General features: G+C 37.1%; 1 protein-coding gene and 1 long non-coding RNA gene across 4 annotated transcripts in view; one reads left to right on the top strand and one right to left on the bottom strand.

The window, feature by feature from the left end:
* Positions 1 to 5,166: 5,166 nt before the first annotated feature.
* The window catches only part of Syt1 (synaptotagmin 1), a 507,557-nt gene continuing 489,602 nt past the window's right edge, over positions 5,167 to 23,121 (bottom strand). For all 3 annotated transcript variants that reach the window (XM_046465103.2, XM_046465102.2, XM_058585775.1), the window contains 2 exons: positions 12,570 to 12,703; positions 5,167 to 8,276 (listed from right to left, as the gene is read on the bottom strand). In XM_046465103.2, coding sequence (XP_046321059.1) covers positions 8,070 to 8,276; positions 12,570 to 12,703 — 341 coding nt within the window. In that variant the 3' untranslated portion in view covers positions 5,167 to 8,069. The remainder of the gene's footprint in view (positions 8,277 to 12,569; positions 12,704 to 23,121) is intronic.
* Positions 12,075 to 23,121, top strand: part of LOC131424982 (uncharacterized) — a 148,448-nt gene continuing 137,401 nt past the window's right edge. The window contains exon 1 of the long non-coding RNA XR_009228706.1: positions 12,075 to 13,433. This is a non-coding gene — a long non-coding RNA (uncharacterized LOC131424982). The remainder of the gene's footprint in view (positions 13,434 to 23,121) is intronic.

Here is a 23,121-nt window from a genome sequence, read left to right on the forward strand (position 1 = left end):
GGACACTGGGAAAAGGATTGTTGATTTTTTAAAATAATTCATTAAGAAATATTCTTGAAATGATACTGGACCTAATTTTAAGGAATTTTTTAAAAACCAGATTCTCACTCAATAACACTATTAATAACCTAGACCTAATTGACATATATAGAGTATACCACCCAACATCAAGCAGTTACACTTTTTTCTCAGCAGCACATGGATCCTTCTCAAAAATAGATCATATATTATGTCACAGGGCAACTCTTAGACAATATAAAGGAGTAGAGATAATACCATGCATCTTATCTGATCATAATGGAATGAAACTGAAAATCAACGATAAAAGAAGGAAGGAAAAAGCATACATCAATTGGAGAATGAACAATAGGTTACTGAATGATCAATGGGTTATAGAAGACATCAAGGAGGAAATTAAAAAATTCTTAGAGATAAATGAAAACACAGACACAACATATCGGAATCTATGGGACACATTAAAGCAGTTCTAAGAGGAAAATTCATTGCTTGGAGTTCATTCCTTAAAAAAAGAAAAAACCAACAAATAAATGATCTCATACTTCATCTCAAAATCCTTGAAAAAGAAGAGCAAAACAACAGCAAAAGAAGTAGAAGGCAAGAAATAATTAAAATCAGAGCTGAAATTAATGAAATCGAAACAAAAGAAACAATTGAAAAAATTGACAAAACTAAAAGTTGGTTCTTTGAAAAAATAAACGAAATCGACAGACCCTTAGCGATGCTAGCGAAGAGAAGAAGAGAGAGAACTCAAATTACTAGCATACGGGATGAAAAAGGCAATATCACAACAGACACTTCAGAAATACAGAAGATAATCAAAAACTATTTTGAATCCTTATACTCCAATAAATTAGAAGATAGTGAAGGCATAGATAAATTTCTTAAGTCATATGATCTGCCCAGATTGAGTCAGGAGAATATAGACAACCTAAACAGACCAATATCAATTGAGGAAATAGAAGAAACCATAAAAAGACTACCAACTAAGAAAAGCCCAGGACCGGATGGGTATACAGCAGAATTTTACAAAACCTTTAAAGAAGAACTAATACCAATACTTTTCAAGCTACTTCAGGAAATAGAAAAGGAGGGAGAACTTCCAAATTCATTCTATGAGGCCAACATCACCCTGATACCTAAACCAGACAAAGACACTTCAAAGAAAGAAAACTACAGACCAATATCTCTAATGAACCTAGATGCAAAAATCCTCAATAAAATTCTGGCGAATCGGATACAAAAACATATCAAAAAAATTGTGCACCATGATCAAGTAGGATTCATCCCTGGGATGCAAGGCTGGTTCAATATACGGAAATCAATAAATGTTATTCACCACATCAATAGACTTAAAAATAAGAACCATATGATCATCTCGATAGATGCGGAAAAAGCATTCGACAAAGTACAGCATCCCTTTATGTTCAAAACTCTAGAAAAACTAGGGATAACAGGAACATACCTCAATATTGTAAAAGCAATCTATGCTAAGCCTCAGGCTAGCATCATTCTGAATGGAGAAAAACTGAAGGCATTCCCTCTAAAATCTGGAACAAGACAGGGATGCCCTCTCTCTCCACTTCTCTTCAACATAGTTCTCGAAACACTGGCCAGAGCAATTAGACGGACGAAAGAAATTAAAGGCATAAAAATAGGAAAAGAAGAACTTAAATTATCACTATTTGCAGATGATATGATTCTATACCTAGCAGACCCAAAAGGCTCTACAAAGAAACTATTAGAGCTAATAAATGAATTCAGCAAAGTGGCAGGATTTAAAATCAACACGCATAAATCAAAGGCATTCCTGTATATCAGCGACAAATCCTCTAAAATGGAAATGAGGACAACCACTCCATTCAAAATATCTTCAAAAAAAATAAAATACTTGGGAATCAACCTAACAAAAGAGGTGAAAGACTTATACAATGAAAACTACAGAACCCTAAAGAGAGAAATAGAAGAAGATCTTAGAAGATGGAAAAATATACCCTGTTCATGGATAGGCAGAACTAACATCATCAAAATGGCGATATTACCAAAAGTTCTCTATAGGTTTAATGCAATGCCAATCAAAATCCCAACGGCATTTCTTGTAGAAATAGAGAAAGCAATCATGAAATTCATATGGAAAAATAAAAGACCCAGAATAGCAAAAACAATGCTAAGCAAGAAGTGTGAATCAGGCGGTATAGCGATACCAGACTTCAAACTATACTACAGAGCAATAGTAACAAAAACAGCATGGTACTGGTACCAAAACAGGCGGGTGGACCAATGGTACAGAATAGAGGACACAGAAACCAATCCACAAAACTACAACTATCTTATATTTGATAAAGGGGCTAAAAGCATGCAATGGAGGAAGGATAGCATCTTCAACCAATGGTGCTGGGAAAACTGGAAATCCATATGCAACAAAATGAAACTGAATCCCTTTCTCTCGCCATGCACAAAAGTGAATTCAAAATGGATCAAGGAGCTTGATATCAAATCAGAGACACGCCGTCTGATAGAAGAAAAAGTTGGCTACGATCTACAGTCGGTGGGGTCGGGCTCCAAATTCCTCAATAGGACACCCATAGCACAAAAGCTAATAACTAGAATCAACAAATGGGACTTACTCAAACTAAAAAGTTTTTTCTCAGCAAAAGAAACAATAAGAGAGGTAAATAGGGAGCCTACATCCTGGGAACAAATCTTTACTCCTCACACTTCAGATAGAGCCCTAATATCCAGAGTATACAAAGAACTGAAAAAATTAGACAATAAGAGAACAAACAACCCAATCAACAAATGGGCCAAGGACCTGAACAGACACTTCTCAGAGGAGGACATACAGTCAATCAACAAGTACATGAAAAAATGCTCAACATCTCTAGCTGTCAGAGAAATGCAAATCAAAACCACCCTAAGATACCATCTCACTCCAGTAAGATTGGCAGCCATTATGAAGTCAAACAACAACAAGTGCTGGCGAGGATGTGGGGAAAAGGGTACACTTGTACATTGCTGGTGGGACTACAGATTGGTGCAGCCAATTTGGAATGCAGTATGGAGATTTCTTGGAAAGCTGGGAATGGAGCCACCATTTGACCCAGCTATTCCCCTTCTTGGTCTATTCCCTAAAGACCTAAAAAGAGCATGCTACAGGGACACTGCTACATCGATGTTCATAGCAGCACAGTTCACAATAGCAAGACTGTGGAACCAACCTAGATGCCCTTCAATAGATGAATGGATAAAAAAAATGTGGCATTTATACACAATGGAGTATTACTCTGCATTAAAAAATGACAAAATCATAGAATTTACAGGGAAATGGATGGCATTAGAGCAGATTATGCTAAGTGAAGCTAGCCAATCCCTAAAAAACAAATGCCAAATGTCTTCTTTGATATAAGGAAAGTAACTAAGAACAGAGTAGGGACGAAGAGCAGGAGAAGAAGATTAACATTTAACAGGGATGAGAGGTGGGAGGGAAAGGGAGAGAGAAGGGAAATTGCACGGTAATGGAAGGAGACCCTCAGGGTTATACAGTGGAGGGGGTAGAGAGAGAGGAGGGGAGGGGAGGGGAGAGGTGGGGAGGGGGGAGGGTGGAGGATGGGAAAGGCAGCGGAGCACAACAGACACTAGTATGGCAATTTGTAAATCAATGGATGTGTAACTGATGTGAATCTGCAATCTGTGTATGGGGTGAAGGTGGGAGTTCATAACCCACTTGAATCAAAGTGTGGAATATGATATGTCAAGAAATTTGTAATGTTTTGAACAACCCACAATAAAAAATTAAAAAAAAAAAACAGATTCTCACCATTGACAACCAAACAGTTCTATTTACAATGATGATGATTTTCTGTTCCTAACTCTTGTATGCCTGAAATTTTTCTTTTCTACCCTTAAGTTTAGTACTGTTTGCCTACTACATCCTCACATAGTCAGTAATTAAATGGTGTTTCCCCTGGGCATCTAAGCAGTTTGGGCTTGGTCCCTCTCCTTATTTGGCAGTGATTAATAGCGTTGATTGAAGGAAATATGATGTAGACAGCCATCAAAGACCTTATTGTAAACAAACTTGTCAAATGACAAATTTTAGAGAAGTTTTGCCCACTCCTACCAGTTCCTCTGGTACTTTCCTCTGTTGTGTTACCTTCTGCAGAAAATTCTTCATGAGATCTCGTCCCCCAAAGACTGTGTTGTAGCGTGGGATTCCCCAGGATACAGACTCTGGCATGGAGCTGTACAGGAAGGGGTTTTATTGGGGAGGGCTCTTGGGAACCACACTGGCAAAGGGATGGGGGAGCTGGGCAGAGGGAGAAATTGAGATGCAGCACAGTTGCAAAAGCAGTTGATGCTACCCTTTGGTGTTGCAGAGAAGTTCCAAATCAGTCATGGAATGTGGACTACTCCAGGGAGGAGGTGTGCACTCAGGTGAGACAGTGTTCAGCAGTTGAGGGACTTACTGTCAGCGGTAATGCTTCTAGCATCTGCAGGATGAGCACGGAAGTGGATCAGGGTGATATAGCATGGTGTGCACTATGATTGGTCTAATAAAAGTTCTTGGGGGCCCAATGCCCTTCCTTTTAAGTACATATGGGAGTGCATTGTGATTGTATGTTCACATGTCAGTCTAAGACCAGGCTCCAGCATCCAGAATAAACATTGTACAGAATAGGCCCTGGATAAATGTTGAAGTTTGTGTAGGAAAGGGGTTTATTTGTTTCTCCTAACTATTGCAGTAAGCATGGAATTTAATGTGTCCTACTATCCTCCAAAAATGGGGTCAAAACAATTGTTTTCAGTTTCGTTCTGGAGAAGCTGTGTGACTTAAGCTCTGGGGAAAAATCTGTGGAGGACACATTTTGGAAAAAGTGGAAAACCTCAAAAAATACCTACCAGGTGCCTTGATCATAAACAGGCACAGAGAAGCAGAGGCTGAGAGGGACAACTGCCCACAGAACTGGATAGTAATGGCCAGATGTCCCAAGACATTGTTTCCCTGCAGTTGCTCACAGGTGTGACTGACTTTGGCTGGCACTTAGTGAAAGCTTCCATAGCTGTTACTGATTTCAAGTATCCCCAAAAGTCAACCAGTTCTTGACTCACCACCAGTCAGGTAAGAAAAAGAGTTGAAAGGCGGCAACATCAACAGGAAATAAAACATTTTTATTGAATATCCAGGTCATATGGTAAGTCATTTTTAACAACGACCAGAAAACTACTGTGGAATTCACTACACAAAGTGAAACAAAATTTAAACCACCTCATCAAAAAATGAAGGTAAAATACAGCTAAAGTAGTGGGCTCGCGGGCCACGAGCCTTATGGCAGAAGAAAACACCCCAACATTTCTACAAGACACAGAAAACCCACACATAGAAACACTCAAGCAGGCAGTAAATATACACAAAGGCAACTAGGATCTTTCTATGGCATCAGATTCTAATACTTTACACAGCTTTGTCAGAAAGGTACATGTGGCTTATCTAAAGATGAATCCTGGTCATAAAGCAGGTTTGGTCACCGACTTATGAGAGATGACATAGTACCAACTAATTCTACGGTGACAATCCCCTGTTGGCAGTGTTGCAAGAGAATGCATTACCAGTACTTTCTTGCGGGAAGTAATGTCTGCTCAGCAGCTTGAACCTGCTTGTTTTAAAGTGTTGTTTCATTGTGCACAACTCAAAGCTGAAGACGGTGAAGTTAAATGTCAGTGTCTGGTATTTAAGGAATTTTTAAAAGTCATCTCCCCCTCTTTGGTAGGGTTTGGTCCTTTAAATTGGAATGAGTCTCATTTGAATTGTGTTCAAACTGATGTTTGATCTTACATTATGACTTGTGCATTTTCTATTGTGTGTGTGTGTGTGTGTGTGTGTGTGTTAAAGAAGTATGAACCATCAGCAGAAGGAGATGTCATTCTTCTTTTATCCTTTGTGTCTGTTTCATTAGTTAAGAGTTTGATGTGATGGGTTAAAAGGTGAAAGGGCTTGCCTCTTCTTTGATGAGGAAAGAAAAATGACAGGGATTCTTATTTTATTGAGAAACAGCCAACCCCATGTTTAAAGTCTACCATCATCCCTTTTTGAATTCTCTTGAGTTTTTTACAAAACATGGAGTGATACTCTTGAAGACTGAACATGAGACCAATGCTTGGTTCTCCTCCATTTGATTTTGGTATGTGTGAAGATAAACTCTGGCTTTAGAGCATCACTGTTTTCTATGACCTCAAAGTTTCAACTGGTCACAGAAGCAAGTAAGAGAAAAGACTAGAAGCAGCATGGGATAGATAAAAGGCTGCCCGTCCACAAGTGGCTGTCTACTATAGTGGGGGAAAATATGGAATATTGCACAGTGCTTGACAAAATGCTGTGTGTTCCACCGCAGTTGATGTGTCCTTCTTGTCCTATGCATAGCTTTTCAGTTCTGAATTGGTCCTTTGTAATGAGAACTGTTTGTGCTACACACACCTTGGGCAGTGCAGTAGAAGGGAATGGCAGTATTGTTACAATATCACTACGGAATAAATTGAGTGCTATCCACTGAGGAAACTACGTGTCTAAGCACACACGGCAGTCACAGTGTTACACAGAGCAGTCCTTTAAGACTCGTATGGAATGACTAATAGCTTCATAATAGTGCCAATTACTACATAATAACATTGAAACATTTAAAAACTCCTCCTAAATCAAGCATCTAGTGTACATAAGAGGTTGCTTCAGTTTTCTAGAACTTGTTCTTGGTTTTGTTTCACCTTTGTTTAAAGGACAAATTAAAACTTATTTAAGTAAAAAGAGCATATAAAAAGATCACTAGCTGTCTGTTTTGGCTTAATTGAAGTGCATTCAGAACTATGGCTAATTAGTTTTTTTTTTTTATCTTTTGATGGGATTACAATACTGTCTGTTTACCACAAAGTAATTTTGTGTAATAAGCACAGATTGCTGTGTTAAAAATATTCTGCATTCCTTCTAATCTGGTTTTGTATAATAAAATATTTTGTTACAAAGTCTAATGTGCAAACCTTTTGGAATCATTATAGGTGTGAAATCTGGAACAGAATTCACAGGATGCACATTTTGTATAAAGGTGATAATGGAGAGCTATTTTTTTCTTTTTAAATAGGCAATATTTCAGAAATGCTGACTTTTCCCCTCAGTTTCTCCTCCCCCACCCATCCCCAAACAAATGTGTGCTCCACGCATGCACACAAACACATACACTCACACGCTCATACGCCCTTGCATACTCACTGAACACCATATCCTGTCATTACTCTACATGAAGTAATGTGAATTCATTGACTCCTGTTCTGTTGCTTCCTCAAATACAAGAGTGAAGCCATGATTTTAGCTTTGTAGAATGTACAGATAGATGCTATTCTGGTTTGTGGCTATGCTTCCTTGAGGTCGGCCTGGATGCTGCTCAGATCATGCTATTTTGCCTGTGAAGGAATTCTACAAAATTGGATTCACCCACCGAATATGTGGTGGAAGTGTATCTTGGTACTCAAATGACTCAATAGAAAGCTCAGGTTTAAGTTGTCCTTTAAGATGTCAGTTTAACTGTACTAGTGCCTTACAAGTTGATATTTTTGCTGGAATGCAGACGATACTATATTTACCATATAATATATTATCAGCTCTCCTATATCTCAGTCAATTTACATAGTTTAAAATAGAACATCTTATTAAAAACATCTAGATATACACATATTAGGAAACACAACATACAAATACACAAACTAGAAATAAATCTTTAGCATACTGGTATATACAACAGTGTGATACAATAAATAATTTCCGTCATGCTCTATCTACACATCATATTGCTTAAAAGAAGAGTAGATTTGGAGGGCAGTGGTATGATGAAGGGCACAGGGGCTCTCTACACTTAAATTTGTGCAAATTAAAACAGGATTTGAAGTACCACTGAATTGTGTTAGGAATGCATGGCTGGAAAGATGAAAGGACCCATATTACTGAGGTATTTACAGATACTGGCTAAAGAGCACTATGTGGGCAAATGCAGAAAGGCTTCTTCTTCCCTTTACTTCTTGACAGCCAGCATGGCATCGACTTCCTCCTCCACCTGTAGGGTGTGCCACTGGGCAATAGGTCGCCTGGGGTTGGCCAGCATGTCTGACCAGTGTCGCAGCTCCGCGCCAGTGCTATTGTAGCCCACAAAGACTTTGCCGATGGCATCGTTCTTGCCAATCTTGTCATAGTCCAAAACAGTTACCACCACTTGCACTTTCTGAAAGAGGGCACAAAATGAATATATATCACTTGCTCTAGAGAAACAGCCCTATTACAATGCTTCTTTGAGATCTAAGGGAACAAAAATAAGAAGAATCAATCTACAACCACCAGGATGAGACTGAAAATGACCTACCTGCACATGAAAACTTGAGTCCAATATTTATTTTTCCTCTGCTACCTCATCACCACCACCACCATCATCATGGCCATAATCTCAATATTTGAATGTTCATTTTTATTATGTGCGTTGCATTATCTTGAATCTCATATATATGAACTCAATTATTTCTCATGGTAGATCCTGTTGACTTGCTATTATACAGATAAGGATGTCAAGAGAAGCTATCTAACCTGTCTAAGATTGCATAAGGAATGAGTAAGTTGTTTTCCAGATCCTGGGCTGTAAACTACATGAGCCATGTCACGTCAGCCTCTGAATCCCCTATCTCTTCAGTGAGAATTCCAGAATTAGCAATAGGACATTTTTGCTGTTGCTATTAATTTGATTAAAATTCTCCAAGTAGCCATGTGTTTATTATCCCTTTTCAGGAAGGAATAGCTAGTATTTTATGTGAAACTAATATAGAATATCAGTTAATCATGATTATGAACATAAAATGTGACAATATAGTGAATGTCTTTAAAAAATGGTAACAAAATAAGTTTTTTTTTCTCTATCATACATTCTCTCAATAAACAGTTATGAAGTAACTACTGTGTACTGACATCAAATTGATCTTATCTTTCAGGCCACACAGGATTTACCTCAATGATTTAATCAAATTGTAAAGATAAATTTAGTTTTTTTGGACTGCCTGAACTGATGAAAACAAACCCATATTATTATGGTATAGAAGATACACTTTTTAAAAGCACATTTCAGTTCTGCTCTCTAAGTAATGAATTTATTTAGTCAAAATATGTGACGGCTCCTATCTAAAAACTGAGTGTAAAGAAAAAAGGAAGAGTTTAAAGTAAAATAGAACATATAACATTTTGTGGTCAGAGTCTAACTGAGCAGAAAATGTAATTATAAACACCAGGCCCAGATGAAGATCCAGCAGAGTAATAGCCCTTTGTGGACTTTGTACAGTGAAGACTGAATTATTGTCCCAATGTACTGAGAGATGACACTGTCGTACATCTTCTGAACAGAGAAAACAATCACTCTGAAAGTGGAATTCAGAATGTAAAATGCAACCCACTGGCAATAAAGGAGACAGTGTTCCTTGTGCTGCCTTGCAGTGATTCTATTGTTGAGAAAATTACTATCTACTGCTGGTACTGAAGCCAAGGACAAGGTGGTATTTGTTGGCTATCGATTCTCTGAACTTGTCCCAAGAAAGTTCATCAGGATGTAATCGTATTTCAGAGAGTGTGGTGGGGGATGTTATGCACAAAGAGTTTTCAGAGTTTGCAGTAAGTCCCGATTATTCCATTGAGTAATAAATTGGTTAGTGGCACTGAAGACAAAATATCCTTCTGATGGTCTTGGTTTATTATAGCCTTGAATTATAATTTATTATAATTATAAAATAATGCAGTTTATTTTTCTTTTTTATGGTGGAAGGTGAGGGTAACATTTTAAATGATTTTGGAAATTAGCACATTATGCTTTTTCTCATAATATATTTCAGAAGGATTGAGAAAGACAGGATACAGAGAGATAATTTTATACCCCCCGGATCAGGAAAACCTAAAACACTCTTTATCATATGAAAGATTCAATTATTTTCTCTAGGGAAATGCAAAGATGAGGAAAGAGCAACTGGCCCAAGGAGGAGGAAAGGAGAGATGCCCTCAGAAGAGATTTCCTTCTTTCCATGCCTGATGCAGTCTCCATTGGGCTCAGGCTCCCCCTCTTTGCTTTAAAATGTTACCTCAAAAACCCCAAATATGTCTTGTTTTTAATATGCTTCAATTTCAATATATTTGTATTTGCTGAGATTTGCAGTTGAAATTTATTTTTAAAGTACAGAATGATAAAGGAGAAGAGTTTACAAGAGGAGTTTTCATCTCAGTGACCTGCTTTGTCTTGTTTTGTGGAATTAAAAAATAAAATGCCACAAGGTGTTAGTTTCCATAGGAATAAGGTCTTGGAATGCAAAAGAATTCACTGAACAAATACTGCAAAATAAATTCCTCAAGAAAATTGATATCTTAGCGGGTTGCCAGTGGATTCAAAGCAGTGTGGGTTTACAGGTCCAGGCTACTAAGAACCAGTGTCCCTTGTGATGTCATTTATTTATATGAAAACTGTTGAAAGTAAATAATTATGCATAATTTGCCTCCATGTGAAAAATGTGTATGAGAAAGCTTATGTAAGTACATGAACTGATTTGAGGATGCTGGGGTTAGTTCTTATTTTTGGTCATTTAAAACTGCCCTACTTTCTCTTTGGATAATAACACTATGTCAGTTAAAAAGAACTTTTGGGAGTCTTCTATTGTGGTCAATTGTCAATAAACTTTTGCTGATTGTTTACCTTCCTTAAAAAATAAAAAAAATAGGGCTGGGATTGTGGCTCAGTGGTAGAGCACTTGCCTAGCATGTGCAAGGCTCTGGGTTTGATCGTCAGCACCACATTAAATAAATAAATAAATAAATAAAGATATTGTGTCCAACTACAACTAAAAAATGAATACTAAAGTAAGTAAGTAAGTAAATAAATAAATAAATAAAACTGCTTTATTAACCACAGGTAGCTTTTGAAATTTCCTTCTCAATAAGTTGAAATTAAATAACATTCCTCAATTAGTGACTAAGTTAACAGTTGTTGGCCACCATATTGGGCAGCATGGGTCATAAAACATTTCCATCATCACAGAGAGTTCTGTGGGACAGTGATGATTTATATACTTAATCTTATTGTTAAATCCCTTTTTTAAGACAATGTTAATTTGAAAAAGAGATGACATTAATGCAGAATAGTAACAATGATGAAAATTCTTGAGAGTATTCCTATGTGCTAGATTGTTCCAAGTGCTTTTATATGCATAATCTTGCTTTGACATAAATTTTGTTATTATCCCTATATTTATATATGAGAGGAAATTCTAAGCCTCAGTTTGCTTGTTGATACAATTAGGACAGTATTCATATGTGTAAGGTTATCATAAAGATGAGATTATCTATGGAGTGCTTAACTTGGACCTAGGCACATAACATACAATAAATTGAGCTATTGTAGTAGCTTTCTTCATTGAATGAAAATGTATTTCATTCATAAGATGATATATTTTAGGAAAAGATTAAAAGTAAATGAAGATTTGCTGATTTTTGTTATTCTGAATATTTAGAAGTTTCCATGTTCTATTTATTTGTGTTTGTTCTTCTCCTTTAAGTTATGGATAAATAAATAAAAACTGCTCTACTAATCACAGGTAGCTGTTGAAATTTCCTTCTCAATAAGTTGAAATTAAATAACATTCCTCAATTAGTACCACTGTTAATACCACTGCAAACATAGAACCACATCAATTATTTAATAAAATGTAAAAAATAGTGTTGTTTTATGCAGTTTGACTTCCTGATACCCATTAAAGACTAGCAAGATAGGCCACAACTATTGAATGTGACCTTTGATAGATGTGAAAATGGGGCAAGAAAATTTAAGTATTTTTTGAAATACCTAAATAAAAGTATTGTATATTATCATTGTGGCTACAAATAGCATCTTATTTGTATACATTAACTATAAGATCTTTTGGCTACTTTCTACCATAATTGTTTAAACAATTAAGTCTCCTTTGTTACAAAAATATGTATCTATTCCAAATCAGTCATAGGAAGCCAAATTTAAACAGCTAAGATACAACTTAGCCTATTTTTTTCTCTTGTTAATTATCTTTTAATAAGAATTCAAGTTACTGCATATTTAGCATCACTCAAAATTTCTTCTTATCTCTGCTTTTTTTGTTCTAAAGATGTCATAGGAAGAGTTTCTTTTTATGGCTGGAGAATAAAGACTGAAAACTCATTTTCTCTTGACTTTTAAACTTCATGGATGAACTTTTTGAGTTAGCCAAGTTGTTCTGCTGATTTTCTTTTCTTTTCTTTTTTTTTTTTTAACCTTGCTTCTGTTGAGCAGAAGGACAGCTGTTTTTGGCTGACGTTCTGTGCTGTGTATTTTGTCATATGCCTCTTGCTGCGGCTCAAGCATCAGATGTGCAGGGCAATAGGAATGGAAGTTCAAAGCATGACACGGACACTGATAACAGTGTGTATCATTTGTGTGGTCTGAAGAAATGAAATTGAATGGGGGAACAAAATTATGTCTGACATTTACCTGGATTTGCTCAAAAGGTACTTCAAAGCTGAAAGACTCATTGTAGTAGGGGTTAAGTGTGTTCTTTTTAATTGTTGTCTTTTTCTTCTTCAGCCTCTTGCCATTCTGCATCAGATGAATCTTCACATAAGGATCTGAAAAACAGACACAAAAACTTTAAATGACCAGAGACACAGATCGTAATTTAACTTATAAAAGGACCATGTATTTTCAACAGATAAATAATTGTATAGCATGTATTTGGTATTTTTTTAAAAACTTCAAGCAAATTTTTATTGAAAGATTTTTAAGTAACCTATGGGGTATGCTTTTTACCATGCTGTATGAATATTTACAGTTGAATTTTGAAGATGAGAGAAGTGGTGTGCTGGTAAACCAGCTCTTTGGAAAAAATAGTCTTGACTTAGCAATTTGCAGATTTCTGTGGTATAAGTATGCTCACCAGAGCTGATTTCAAGCCACAAATGGCTTAACAACCAGCTTGTAAAGTCCCTGAAAATTTAACAATTGACTTTTTGAGTTGGCAGAGGGCTTGGCTGCTGCCCACGACTGAATGGGAATAGAACTTGACCAAGGAGAGGACAAAGAAGCCATGCTATTCGTTCATTTTCCCACTTACCAACCAATATTAATTGAGTGCCTAAAAAGCATTAGGTATTGTTGAGTCCCAGAGGTGCAGCAGTGTTCAGAAAAACCTTTCTCTATCCTCAGGATGGACTTCAGACTTGTTGGGGGAATAAGAAGCTTGTAAAGAAACTAAATACATACGAATTAGAAGTGGAAGAAAGGAGCAGAGATCTGATAGCAAATATGGAGAATGATACAATGAGTGATAAATAGGAATGAAGTTGTGAAACTGCTCAGGTAAGGCCTCTGTGCAAGTAACATTTCAGTCCAGATGTTGTGACGGGGGAGAAGTCAGCATGCTAAGATCTAGACCTCGTTCCCGTCCCCTAACTACTAAGTCCTTTAAATGGAAAAATAAGCACCTAACTGTGATCATACATGTGCTTGTGTTTGAGAGAGAGACAGAGATAGAGACTGAGAGGAAGACAGAGAGGGATGACTGAACATTCCTAGGTAGGAAAGGGCTTCCTTCAAGTGTGCAAAGAAAAGAGAAGAGGCCACACAGAGGTAACAAGAAAAGGGCTGAAAGACTCTCTGAGCATTTTCCCTGAAGCCTTATTAGGCAAAGGTAATCATAAGCAAGTCCCTGGAGGGATGAGGGAGTTTCCACTGACAGCTCTCATTACTGACGGTGGAATGACACCTTCAGGAACCAACACCCAGGATGGAAAGGAAAATTTCCCCACTGTTTTTCTTAAACATTTTTCCATTTCATGTGTAATGCGTGTTCATTATAGAAAACTATCAGAAGGCAATGGTAAACAACCAAAAAAAAATTCTTTTATATCAACCAAAATAACCACTGCTAAGCCTTCCAAGTTTTCTCTCTTCTCTCTTGGAACACCAGGAGTTAGGAGAAACATTACAATCTAGTCTAATGCCCACATATTTTTAGAAGAGAAAACTGCAGATAAAAAAGGGCTGTTTTTATCTCCCCCTCCCTACTCATGTTCCCTCAGTAGAACATAACTCCTGAAGGACAGAAACTTTGCCATATTTGCTCTTTGAACTTACAAAAATAGGAACTCACACAAAGGCAGTTTTTTTTTTTTTTGGTGGCGGGGAGGGAAGGCAAGGGTTACGGTAGGGGTGGTGCTGGGGATTGAACCAAGGGCCTCACACATGCAGGTGGCCCTGATCCCTTGCTTAGTTCATTGGTAACTTTTTCCCTGACATTTAGACCTTGTTCCTGTCTCCCTACCTAATAAGTCCTCTAAATGGAAATATACGCATCTAACTGTGAGTCATACATGTGCTTTGAGGACACAGATTTTTAAAAGCAAAGTTAATCTCTCCTAAAAAGCAGGCCTCAGAATAATTAAATTTGTTCTGTTTTGGGGGCTATTCCGAAAAGCTAGTTCTTGTCAGTTCACAGTTTCTTGGTGGCTTAGAAGTCCTGATGATTGTATAAGATGGCATAATTTTATGGAAATGATAAAATAGGCTGGAATGAGACTCGCTGATGTTGTGGTTACTCTTCCTGAGTATATCTGCCAGACAACCCTCATGGCACCTAACACCCTTGGGCTTTTTGAAAAATGTAATAACATGGGGAAGTATGCAAGCTACTAAAGTGTGCTCCTGATCTCAGCACTCAGTCTCTGTGGCTTGTGGATTCCTTCTGCTCCTAATATTGAGCACATGGAAACCTTCACCACCTGTGCCCTGACAATACTTTTTCAACACCGTTTAGATAATCCATGTTGCCACCCAAATGATACAAAACCAATGCTTGGGAGAGTTGACTTCTTTCATTTGTTTAATTTATCTTTAAAAAATAGTAGAGTTGTTTTTTAAAATTTGGGTAAAAAGGTCTTTTTTTTTTTTTTTTGATGTCTAAGATGATGACATATGACTGTAAGTTTTCCAAAAAAACATGATAAACTATGATCAGAAAGGAGGCTCTTCATTCCCAAAAGAGTGATGAGTATATTTCCTGGCCTTGTTCTGGGCTGTTTTCAGGCTGTCCCTTGGTTTTGGTATGGATGTGTCATTCCCATCCCTCGCCCACTGTTGTCAGGCTTTTTTTATTTGTTTATTTGAAATCACATTGGCTGGACTTTATCTCCTCTGTGTCTTAATAGCTCTTCTGACTTAGAGGTTTTCAGAAGGCAGCACTGACATCATTCTTAAACTTTTGTTCTTTGGTAAGCCTTTTTAATATCACAGGTTGAGTTTTTTTTTTTTTTTCCCTAACATTCACAATTATGGAAGGCAGTTCTCCCAAAGATGCTACATTCTAACCCTCAGAGCCTGGGAATGGGTTATATGGCAAACACAACACAAAACAAAAAAGAACCCACAAAAAGCCCCAAAACAAAAACAACAAAAAACAAAACTCCCAAACCTAGATAAACAACAAAAACAAAACAAACAAATGAAAAAAACAAATCCAAACCTTTGCAAATATGATCAAGATCAAGGATTTTGGGATGATATCATCCTAGAGTATCTAGGAAGGCCTGATCTAATCTCCTGAGTCTTTGAGAAAAAGAACCTTTCCTGGCTATGCTCAGAAAGAGATATGATAATAGCAGAAGGGTCAGATCTGTGGGTAGGTAGGAAGAGTGGAGGGGGAATGTGGAATGAGAGTGGTATTGGTCAAATTATATAGTTATATTATGTGCATGTATTAATATATAAAAAATTCCACCATTATGTACAACTATAATGCACCAATAAAAAATGCTTCTGATAAAGCATCAGTTCAAAAAAAAAAGTGTCAGAGGCATGCTATATTGTTAGCTATGAAGATGGAGGAAGGGGCCATTAGCCAAGAAATGTAGGTGGCCTCTAGAAACTAAAGACAAGGAAATAGATTCTGCCTTAGAGAATTCCAGAAAGGAATGCAACACTGCTGACATTTTGATTTTATGGCAATGAGACTTGTGTCAGACTTCTTTTAAAAAATCATTTAAAAATGATTTAATCTTTAAATTGACAAATAGAGATTGTCTATATTTATTGTATATAATATTATGTTTTGAAAAATATATACAATATGGAATAGCTAAATTCAACTAATGAACATAGGCATATTATCTCACATGCTTATTTTTTTTGTGGTGTGAATACTTAAAATCCATTCTCTTAGCAATTTTTAAGAATACAATACTTTTTTTCTTCTTTTTTCCTTTGGAGATTGAGTCTAGTACTCTACCACTGAAATACATCCCCAGCCCTTTCTATTTTTTATTTTAAAACAGGGTTTTGGTAAGTTGCTTAGGGTCTTGCTAAGTGGCTGAGGCTGACCTTGAACTTGGCTCCTCCTGCCTCAGTTTCCCCAGTCCCTGTGATTACAGGTGATTACATGCCTGGTTAATGCTTAGTCACTTTGTTGATATGGTGACTATGGTCACCATGTTATACAATAGATGTCTTGAACTTTTTCCTCCTATCTAACTAAAGAACTAAAGATAATAAATATGTGTTGTTTTAAGCCACTGAGTTTGTGATAATTTGTTATGGCAACAATGGAAAACTGATACAGCAACCAAATTTGAAGAAATAATTCTATTGTTTATCTAGCTAAGTGTGAGAGAGTCAATTTTTAATAGGTCTAGAAAATGATCTTTTGAAAAATTGTCAATATTTCCACTCTTAGAAAAATGATTATTTTGTCCTTCAAAGAAAAATCTTCAAAAAGTTCCAGTCTTTTCAATTAAAAAAGAAAGAAAGGAAAATAACATAGAATGTACCATCTGAAGATGATAGTAATATACTTTTCAAGATTATAGTAAAACAAATGGCATATAAGTTGAGAATGAGTTTTACAAGGCTTATAAATATTAATGTTCCTTTATATTTGTAGAACACTTTATTGGTAGGTATATATTTAAATGATATCGTCTCCTTTAATCCTACAACTGAGCCTTAGAAAAGCTGAATTTTTTGAAGAACTCAACTCCATGTCTTCTGTCTCCAAACCTGGTGTTCTTTGTGCTGTGTTGGGGAGACACTTTAGTATAGAGTGTAAGGTAAAGACTCCAGAGCCACGGTCACTCAGATCTTGGCTCTGCTACTTACTAGCTGTGTGGTCTTGGACAAGTTATTTAACCTTTTTGGGCCATAATTCCTTCAAATCTAAAGTGGTGAACATGAAAATACTGAGCTGACAGTCGTGAAGATGAAATGGAGTTACTTCATGCAAAGTGCTTGAGAGCGAATCTGGCACATATTCCTGTTGGTTATTCTGATAGTGCGGTGGAAATGAAAACCTCTAAGACAGATGTGTGAATCTGACTCCCTCAACTCACTCTGCTGACCTGGTGGCCACCCTTGGTGAACGGGGTAGGGGTGGGGAGGTGGGGGTGGGAACTGTTTTCATTTGCTTCACAAGTAAGACAAGCTCTGCTAGTGTCAGTTTTTTTTTTTTTTTTTTTTTTTTCTGGAAAGTAATGTACCCATTCTAAGCAACTGGCTCACTGATGAAGAATTTAATCATGTAGGTGATAAAAGACAGAGAATGTCTTTCACTACTGCCATATGAGGTAGTTCTGAGGGGTGAGATCTGAAGCAAACTCGACATACTGCATGGTTTCCTCCCACTCTCAGAGGCAAATTATGCATAGCTGAAAAGTTAAGCTTAGAGTTATAAATGGAATCTTATTTTTGAGCCTCTTGGACAGTGTGAATCAAAATTATGATTTATTAAGCTTTCTTTCAAGATTCTGAGTCCAGCTTGCGTTGACACATTTGGATATATTATGTATGAACTGTCTACTTTCCTTCTGTGGCTAAACAGGAGGACATGGAGAAAAGAAATTCTTCAGCTTTGAGATTTGTTGTGTTGTCAGGGATGAGGTAATATCCCTTTTGGGGAAGAAGTAATATACATATACTTCTTCTCTTTTCTTGTTAACTCGTTTCTATTGTGAAAAACTTCAGTCTTATTTCTTCTTTCTGGTTTCCATTTAGCCTTAGAGTTGATCCATTCATCCTCCCTTCCTTCTTGCTTTCTTCCCTCCCTTTCTTTTTCTTTTTTTTTTTTCCCACTGTTTCCTACCCAGAGTGAAGGACAGGAAATCACTGGGTTAAAGCTACAGTGAGAACATTGGTCAAATCATTTATAGTACTTCAGCACCGAGACAATGGAAACTTAGAACATTGACTCTGAACCCATGTAAGAGGGCAGCAGAGAATCCCAGATAGTGACCAGATAAATGTTGTGGTTTTGCTAACTATTTTCAAGGATTGGAATATAGACTTTGTTTGACAAGTTTTATAATTGCTTTGTCAACTCTAGCCTATATAAGGAACTCTGAAGATGAAAAGGCAATTTTATGACTCTGCCTGTTGGGCAGCCCATTCTGAATGTATTATGGGGTGGACAGTCTGTGGTCTAGTGCCATTGTTTTTGTTTATTGTGAATACATTCAAACATTAATTTTGAGTGAAAGACTTCTCACATTTATTCCCCATTTAAATGTAGGAGTTTTAAATGTACTGGTTTCCAATAACCAATTTCTAGAAGGTTGATCTAGCCCTGATGCTCTAATATCTAGCTCTAGGTGGAATGAAATATCACCTCCACATAATCCTTGAAGCATTGCCGTCCATTCCACCTACCTAAACCTGTTATGTCCTGGATACACTATGTCTGCTATCCTATCTTGGTCAGGGAGTAAGAGAGGCCATGGCACATATATTCCTCTATTTCTAATTACTCCTGAGTACTGTGCTTCTCAGCCACACAACCAGGTTGTACAAAGGCTTGGTTGGTTTGATGAATTTGTCTTTGGAAGGGGTGGAGCTTGGAAGGAGCTTAGGGTTGGGGATCAAAGGACCTCTCTTGGTAGCTGCCATACTACTCTTCCTGCTAACTCACCCTTGTTCCTTGATTTCTCTCTTTGAGCATGAGCGGATACTCTTTCATTTCTCCTTTCCTCTTTCCCAATACCCTTAAGGACATATTTTATGAGTTTGTCAAACTTGATATAATTTTAACACATTTAATAGAATTTTTCTCTGCTCTTTTTCTCAGACATTCTACAATACAACCTTATGCTTCCCTTATTATTGCTCCCTCTGTTAAACAAAGTTTCTGACCTCAGAATCTGACACTGGAATGCATTGTCTTTACCAACTCTGGTGTTACTGGTGCCAGTGTCAACATGTAGGGCTACATCTCCCAAAAACATATAAAGTCAACTCAGAGCTAAGTACAAAAATTCAGTATAATTAGTTTTCTTCAGTTATAGACACCCAGTGGGCAAGTTTTGCTGAAACCTAAGTGTAGCCCATGTGCTGTACTATAAGGCCACAACAGTCTCGGATCTTCTATCCTTTAGTGTAACCACTGAGCCTATTCTCTTCCCTTTAAGCTTGTCTAGTGCTATGATTTCAGCTTCCTGGACCACAAAGTTACAAAATATGGGGCTACCTTTCATTCCTTCTCTATCTTCCCCAAATAGCCATTCAATCTCTGTTGTAATTATGTCCTCAATTTCAAAGCATTCTTCACATAACTGTTAGAGCTATGTTTAATCACACCATCCTCTTCATTAAAAATCTTGAGTGGCTTGCATATCCAAACCCCACGATGGCATTCACAGTCCCATCCTGAGTTATGTGTCTCCTCAACTCATACTAGATACTCATTCTTCCTCACAGGAAATTTAAAATGCTGTGTCTTCGATTGCTATCTGAAATACGCCTCTTTCCTTTTCCCTTCCCCACTTGAAGCTTTGCTTAAGGTTGCCTCTTCCCTGAAGATTTTACTGATGATTTTCTCAATTAGAACCTTCAGACAAATCTTTCTTGGCCCTGAAGCATTTTCTTTTGTACTATATTACTTTTTTGGTATTGGAAAACTTCTGTGGTACTCTAACAACTGAAAAATGATATTCCTATGAGAAAATGCATTTTGAATTCAGAACTATGGGCTTCAAGATAAACTTTGGAAGCCCATTTACTTACAAAATGGGAATGTCCTCCATTACTATTCCCTGCTCTTAGATCCTAGAACAATGTCATCCCCTTCTTCCCTTAGGCAGTACTAATGTCAAATTATACTAACTCCACAGAAATATAATTGCCAAACAGCTGGCTGTAAGTAAGGATCCTTTTGTGTGAGATATAAGGGAGCCATTAAAGACTTTTTGTATTTACAATGAGCGCTAGAAAGCAGCAGTTCAAAGCAGAATAATGCAAGATGCCCACAGTTTTTATCTTTACAATTTTGCATAATGATAGTGTCTTCTTTCATAACCACCACAGTGACCTTGGGCCCTGGTGCTCATGGCCTTTCCTTTCCAGCCAAAGATAAGAAATAGACTCATTTCAGCACTGTCTTTCAATCCCTCTGGGCCAGGAAGCAGCTTCTAAGTAACTTCAGGTATTATTCTTTTCATCCTTTCTACTTTGGGTAATGTTCACTGAATTTCAACTTACAGTGTTAGATAAAGAGAGTACTAATTATATCAATTAGGATTCTAAACTTCAATGGACTGAAAGTACATTTCAAAATGGTATAAATTATTGGCTTAGAAGACGGAAAAGTTCAGAAGGGGGACCGTGTGGAAGAGATAATGAATATCCCCTTAAATCTACCCCCCCCCCCCATTTTGCAATAGAACCTCTGGTGTTTTATCTTGGAGCCAGTTTATCCATTTCACAAAATTTCTCCCAGATTCTCTGTCTCAGCATAGCCAACTGATCTCCTCTGGCTCTTAGCTGTGAACAGAAGTGATGTGTGTAACCTCTGTAACATATCTTTAAAACAGTTATTCTCATAACTTGGATGCTGGATGTTATGGAAATCTAGGGGTAGAGGCCAGGAATTTTGCTAAATATCCTACAACATACATAAGAGACCCCAGTAGAAAAGAATGATGAGGCCCAGATTGTTAATAGAGCTGAGATCCACAAACTCTACCTTAAAATAAACTCTTGTTCTCCACTCTTCTTTTTTCTTATAACTGAAACAAGGATGTGATGGTAGGGTGGTGAATGAGTTTTTGCCTAGCAATATCAAGACAATACTCTAGGGGATAGCAGAACAGATCCTGGGTCCCTAAATGACCTCCTGGCTCCAAACTGCCTACTAGTCTTGGCTACTCACCCTGTGGGCATGAAGGAGATAGAGAATTAAAAAAAAAATTGTCCTTTTGAGTTCCTATATTTTGGGGTCTCTTTGTTACACCAGTTCAGACTGTTCCCTATCTAATTTAAATTTAATAAAATAAACAAGTTCCAGGTTTGCCTGTATCTCTGCTCTGTTTTCTATAGAGTCCTCCTAAAATTCCACACGGTTGCCTTCTTTCTAGTCTTTCCTCTTCGGAAAGCAAATAACAAATAACAGCACCAACTGCAAGACTCACACCATCACACAATACTATCTAAGGGAAAAGATAGTTCACACCCAGAGTTCCCAAGGACAGTCCCCAGTTTAAGATGAAGTGTTTGCTCTGTATTAATCCCTGTGTCAAAGAGAATGTGATGAGCCAGGTGTGCCTGAACCTGAGTTATGTATCCATCCTCAGATAGATTTGGGGAGCCAGGAAGACCTACTTTGAGTCTGGGGTATGCTCAACTCTATTTGAAGGTTAAGGCTAAGAGTAGAAGAAAAGGAACAATAATCGGAAGATTTTTACCAAATGAAGCAGGAATGAAAGATAGGAGTCAACCAATTAATGTTTACATAGTTTCTCAACCTACGGTTGCCAGGATTCTATCTCTGCCTAAACTTGAAAATGTGCATATATTTATTTGCCAAGAGACTTTTTTTTTCCACTTTAAATCAGATTCCTAGAAATGAACCATCAAACACTTATATAAAGTGGCCAAGCAGGAGCAGAGACAGCTGAGTTAAAACATGGTAGATTTAGGATTCAGTTTCTTTTGCCAACTGTGGTTTTTTCTTACGCTCTTATCCACTAACCCTTATTCCATCAGGAAGCCAATCATTGAACAGTACACAAATAATTAAATAGCAATAAGATTCACAGAGCAAACAATTTCCATTTTTGTCTCTGGCAGTTTCAACATATTTACTTGAGGGGATCTTTATAAATAATTTACAAGTACTTAGAGAAGACTACATTAAAGAGTTTATGTGTCTTTATAGTCTAAAATGTCTGTATAGATTAAAATGCTCCCTGTTATGCTATAGTAAGGTTGCAGCATTAAAAATATATTCTGGGAAAATTTTCTACATGAGCAAACAATTTAAAACTAAATTTACGTTAGTTAAGTGCAGTGCTCCCTAGAAGAAAACAACATTACATAAGTGACTACCACAGAGAAAATCAACCCCATTTTAATGAGACAGATCATAAAATAGCAAAGGCTGATTTAGTTCATTAATGGTGGCAGAGGGCTTTGAAGAGACAAAAGACATTAATGCAAAATACTGTTATTATGAACTAAATGGAAAGCATTTCTCATGGTGGTGGGGGAAACCACTAAATTTCAACCATCATTTCTAACATTGTCAAATGGTCTTCATGTGACTGCAAGCCTCTTGGCTAAAAATGTGGGAATAGATGTACAAAAAGTGGAGAATGAGGAGACTCAAAGAAAGGTTTCACAGACAGGGTGGGCTGATGGACAAACGAGATAGCAGTGTGTGGTTTGAGCTCCTCACTTGGTAGAGGAAGCAGTGTGTTATGTTTACATAATTTGAATTTCTTCTGTCTCAGTTTTAAGGAGAAATTTCTCATCTGTAATTCAAGCTTATTTCTCCTGTACTTTGGAAAATCTCTCAAGAAGGGCAAACATATGAGAGTAGGAACAGTAGTAATCATGTTTAAGGCTTTTTGGATAACTCCAAAGAGTTTGGTGGAACGACCAAGGATAAACTGTTTGCATGAACTGATTAACAAAAATAAAAACCAAACAAAAAAGTCAAATGATTCAGTAAAGCAAGAAAAATTTCAAACAGCAAATTCGACTTGATTTTTATTCCCCCTCTGGCGATTTGAGT

This window comes from Marmota monax, unplaced genomic scaffold (genome assembly GCF_021218885.2).
Source record: "Marmota monax isolate L192 unplaced genomic scaffold, Marmota_monax_Labrador192_F-V1.1 WCK01_AAM20220418_F8-fsc00146, whole genome shotgun sequence".
In the NCBI taxonomy this organism is placed as follows: Eukaryota; Metazoa; Chordata; class Mammalia; order Rodentia; family Sciuridae; genus Marmota; species Marmota monax.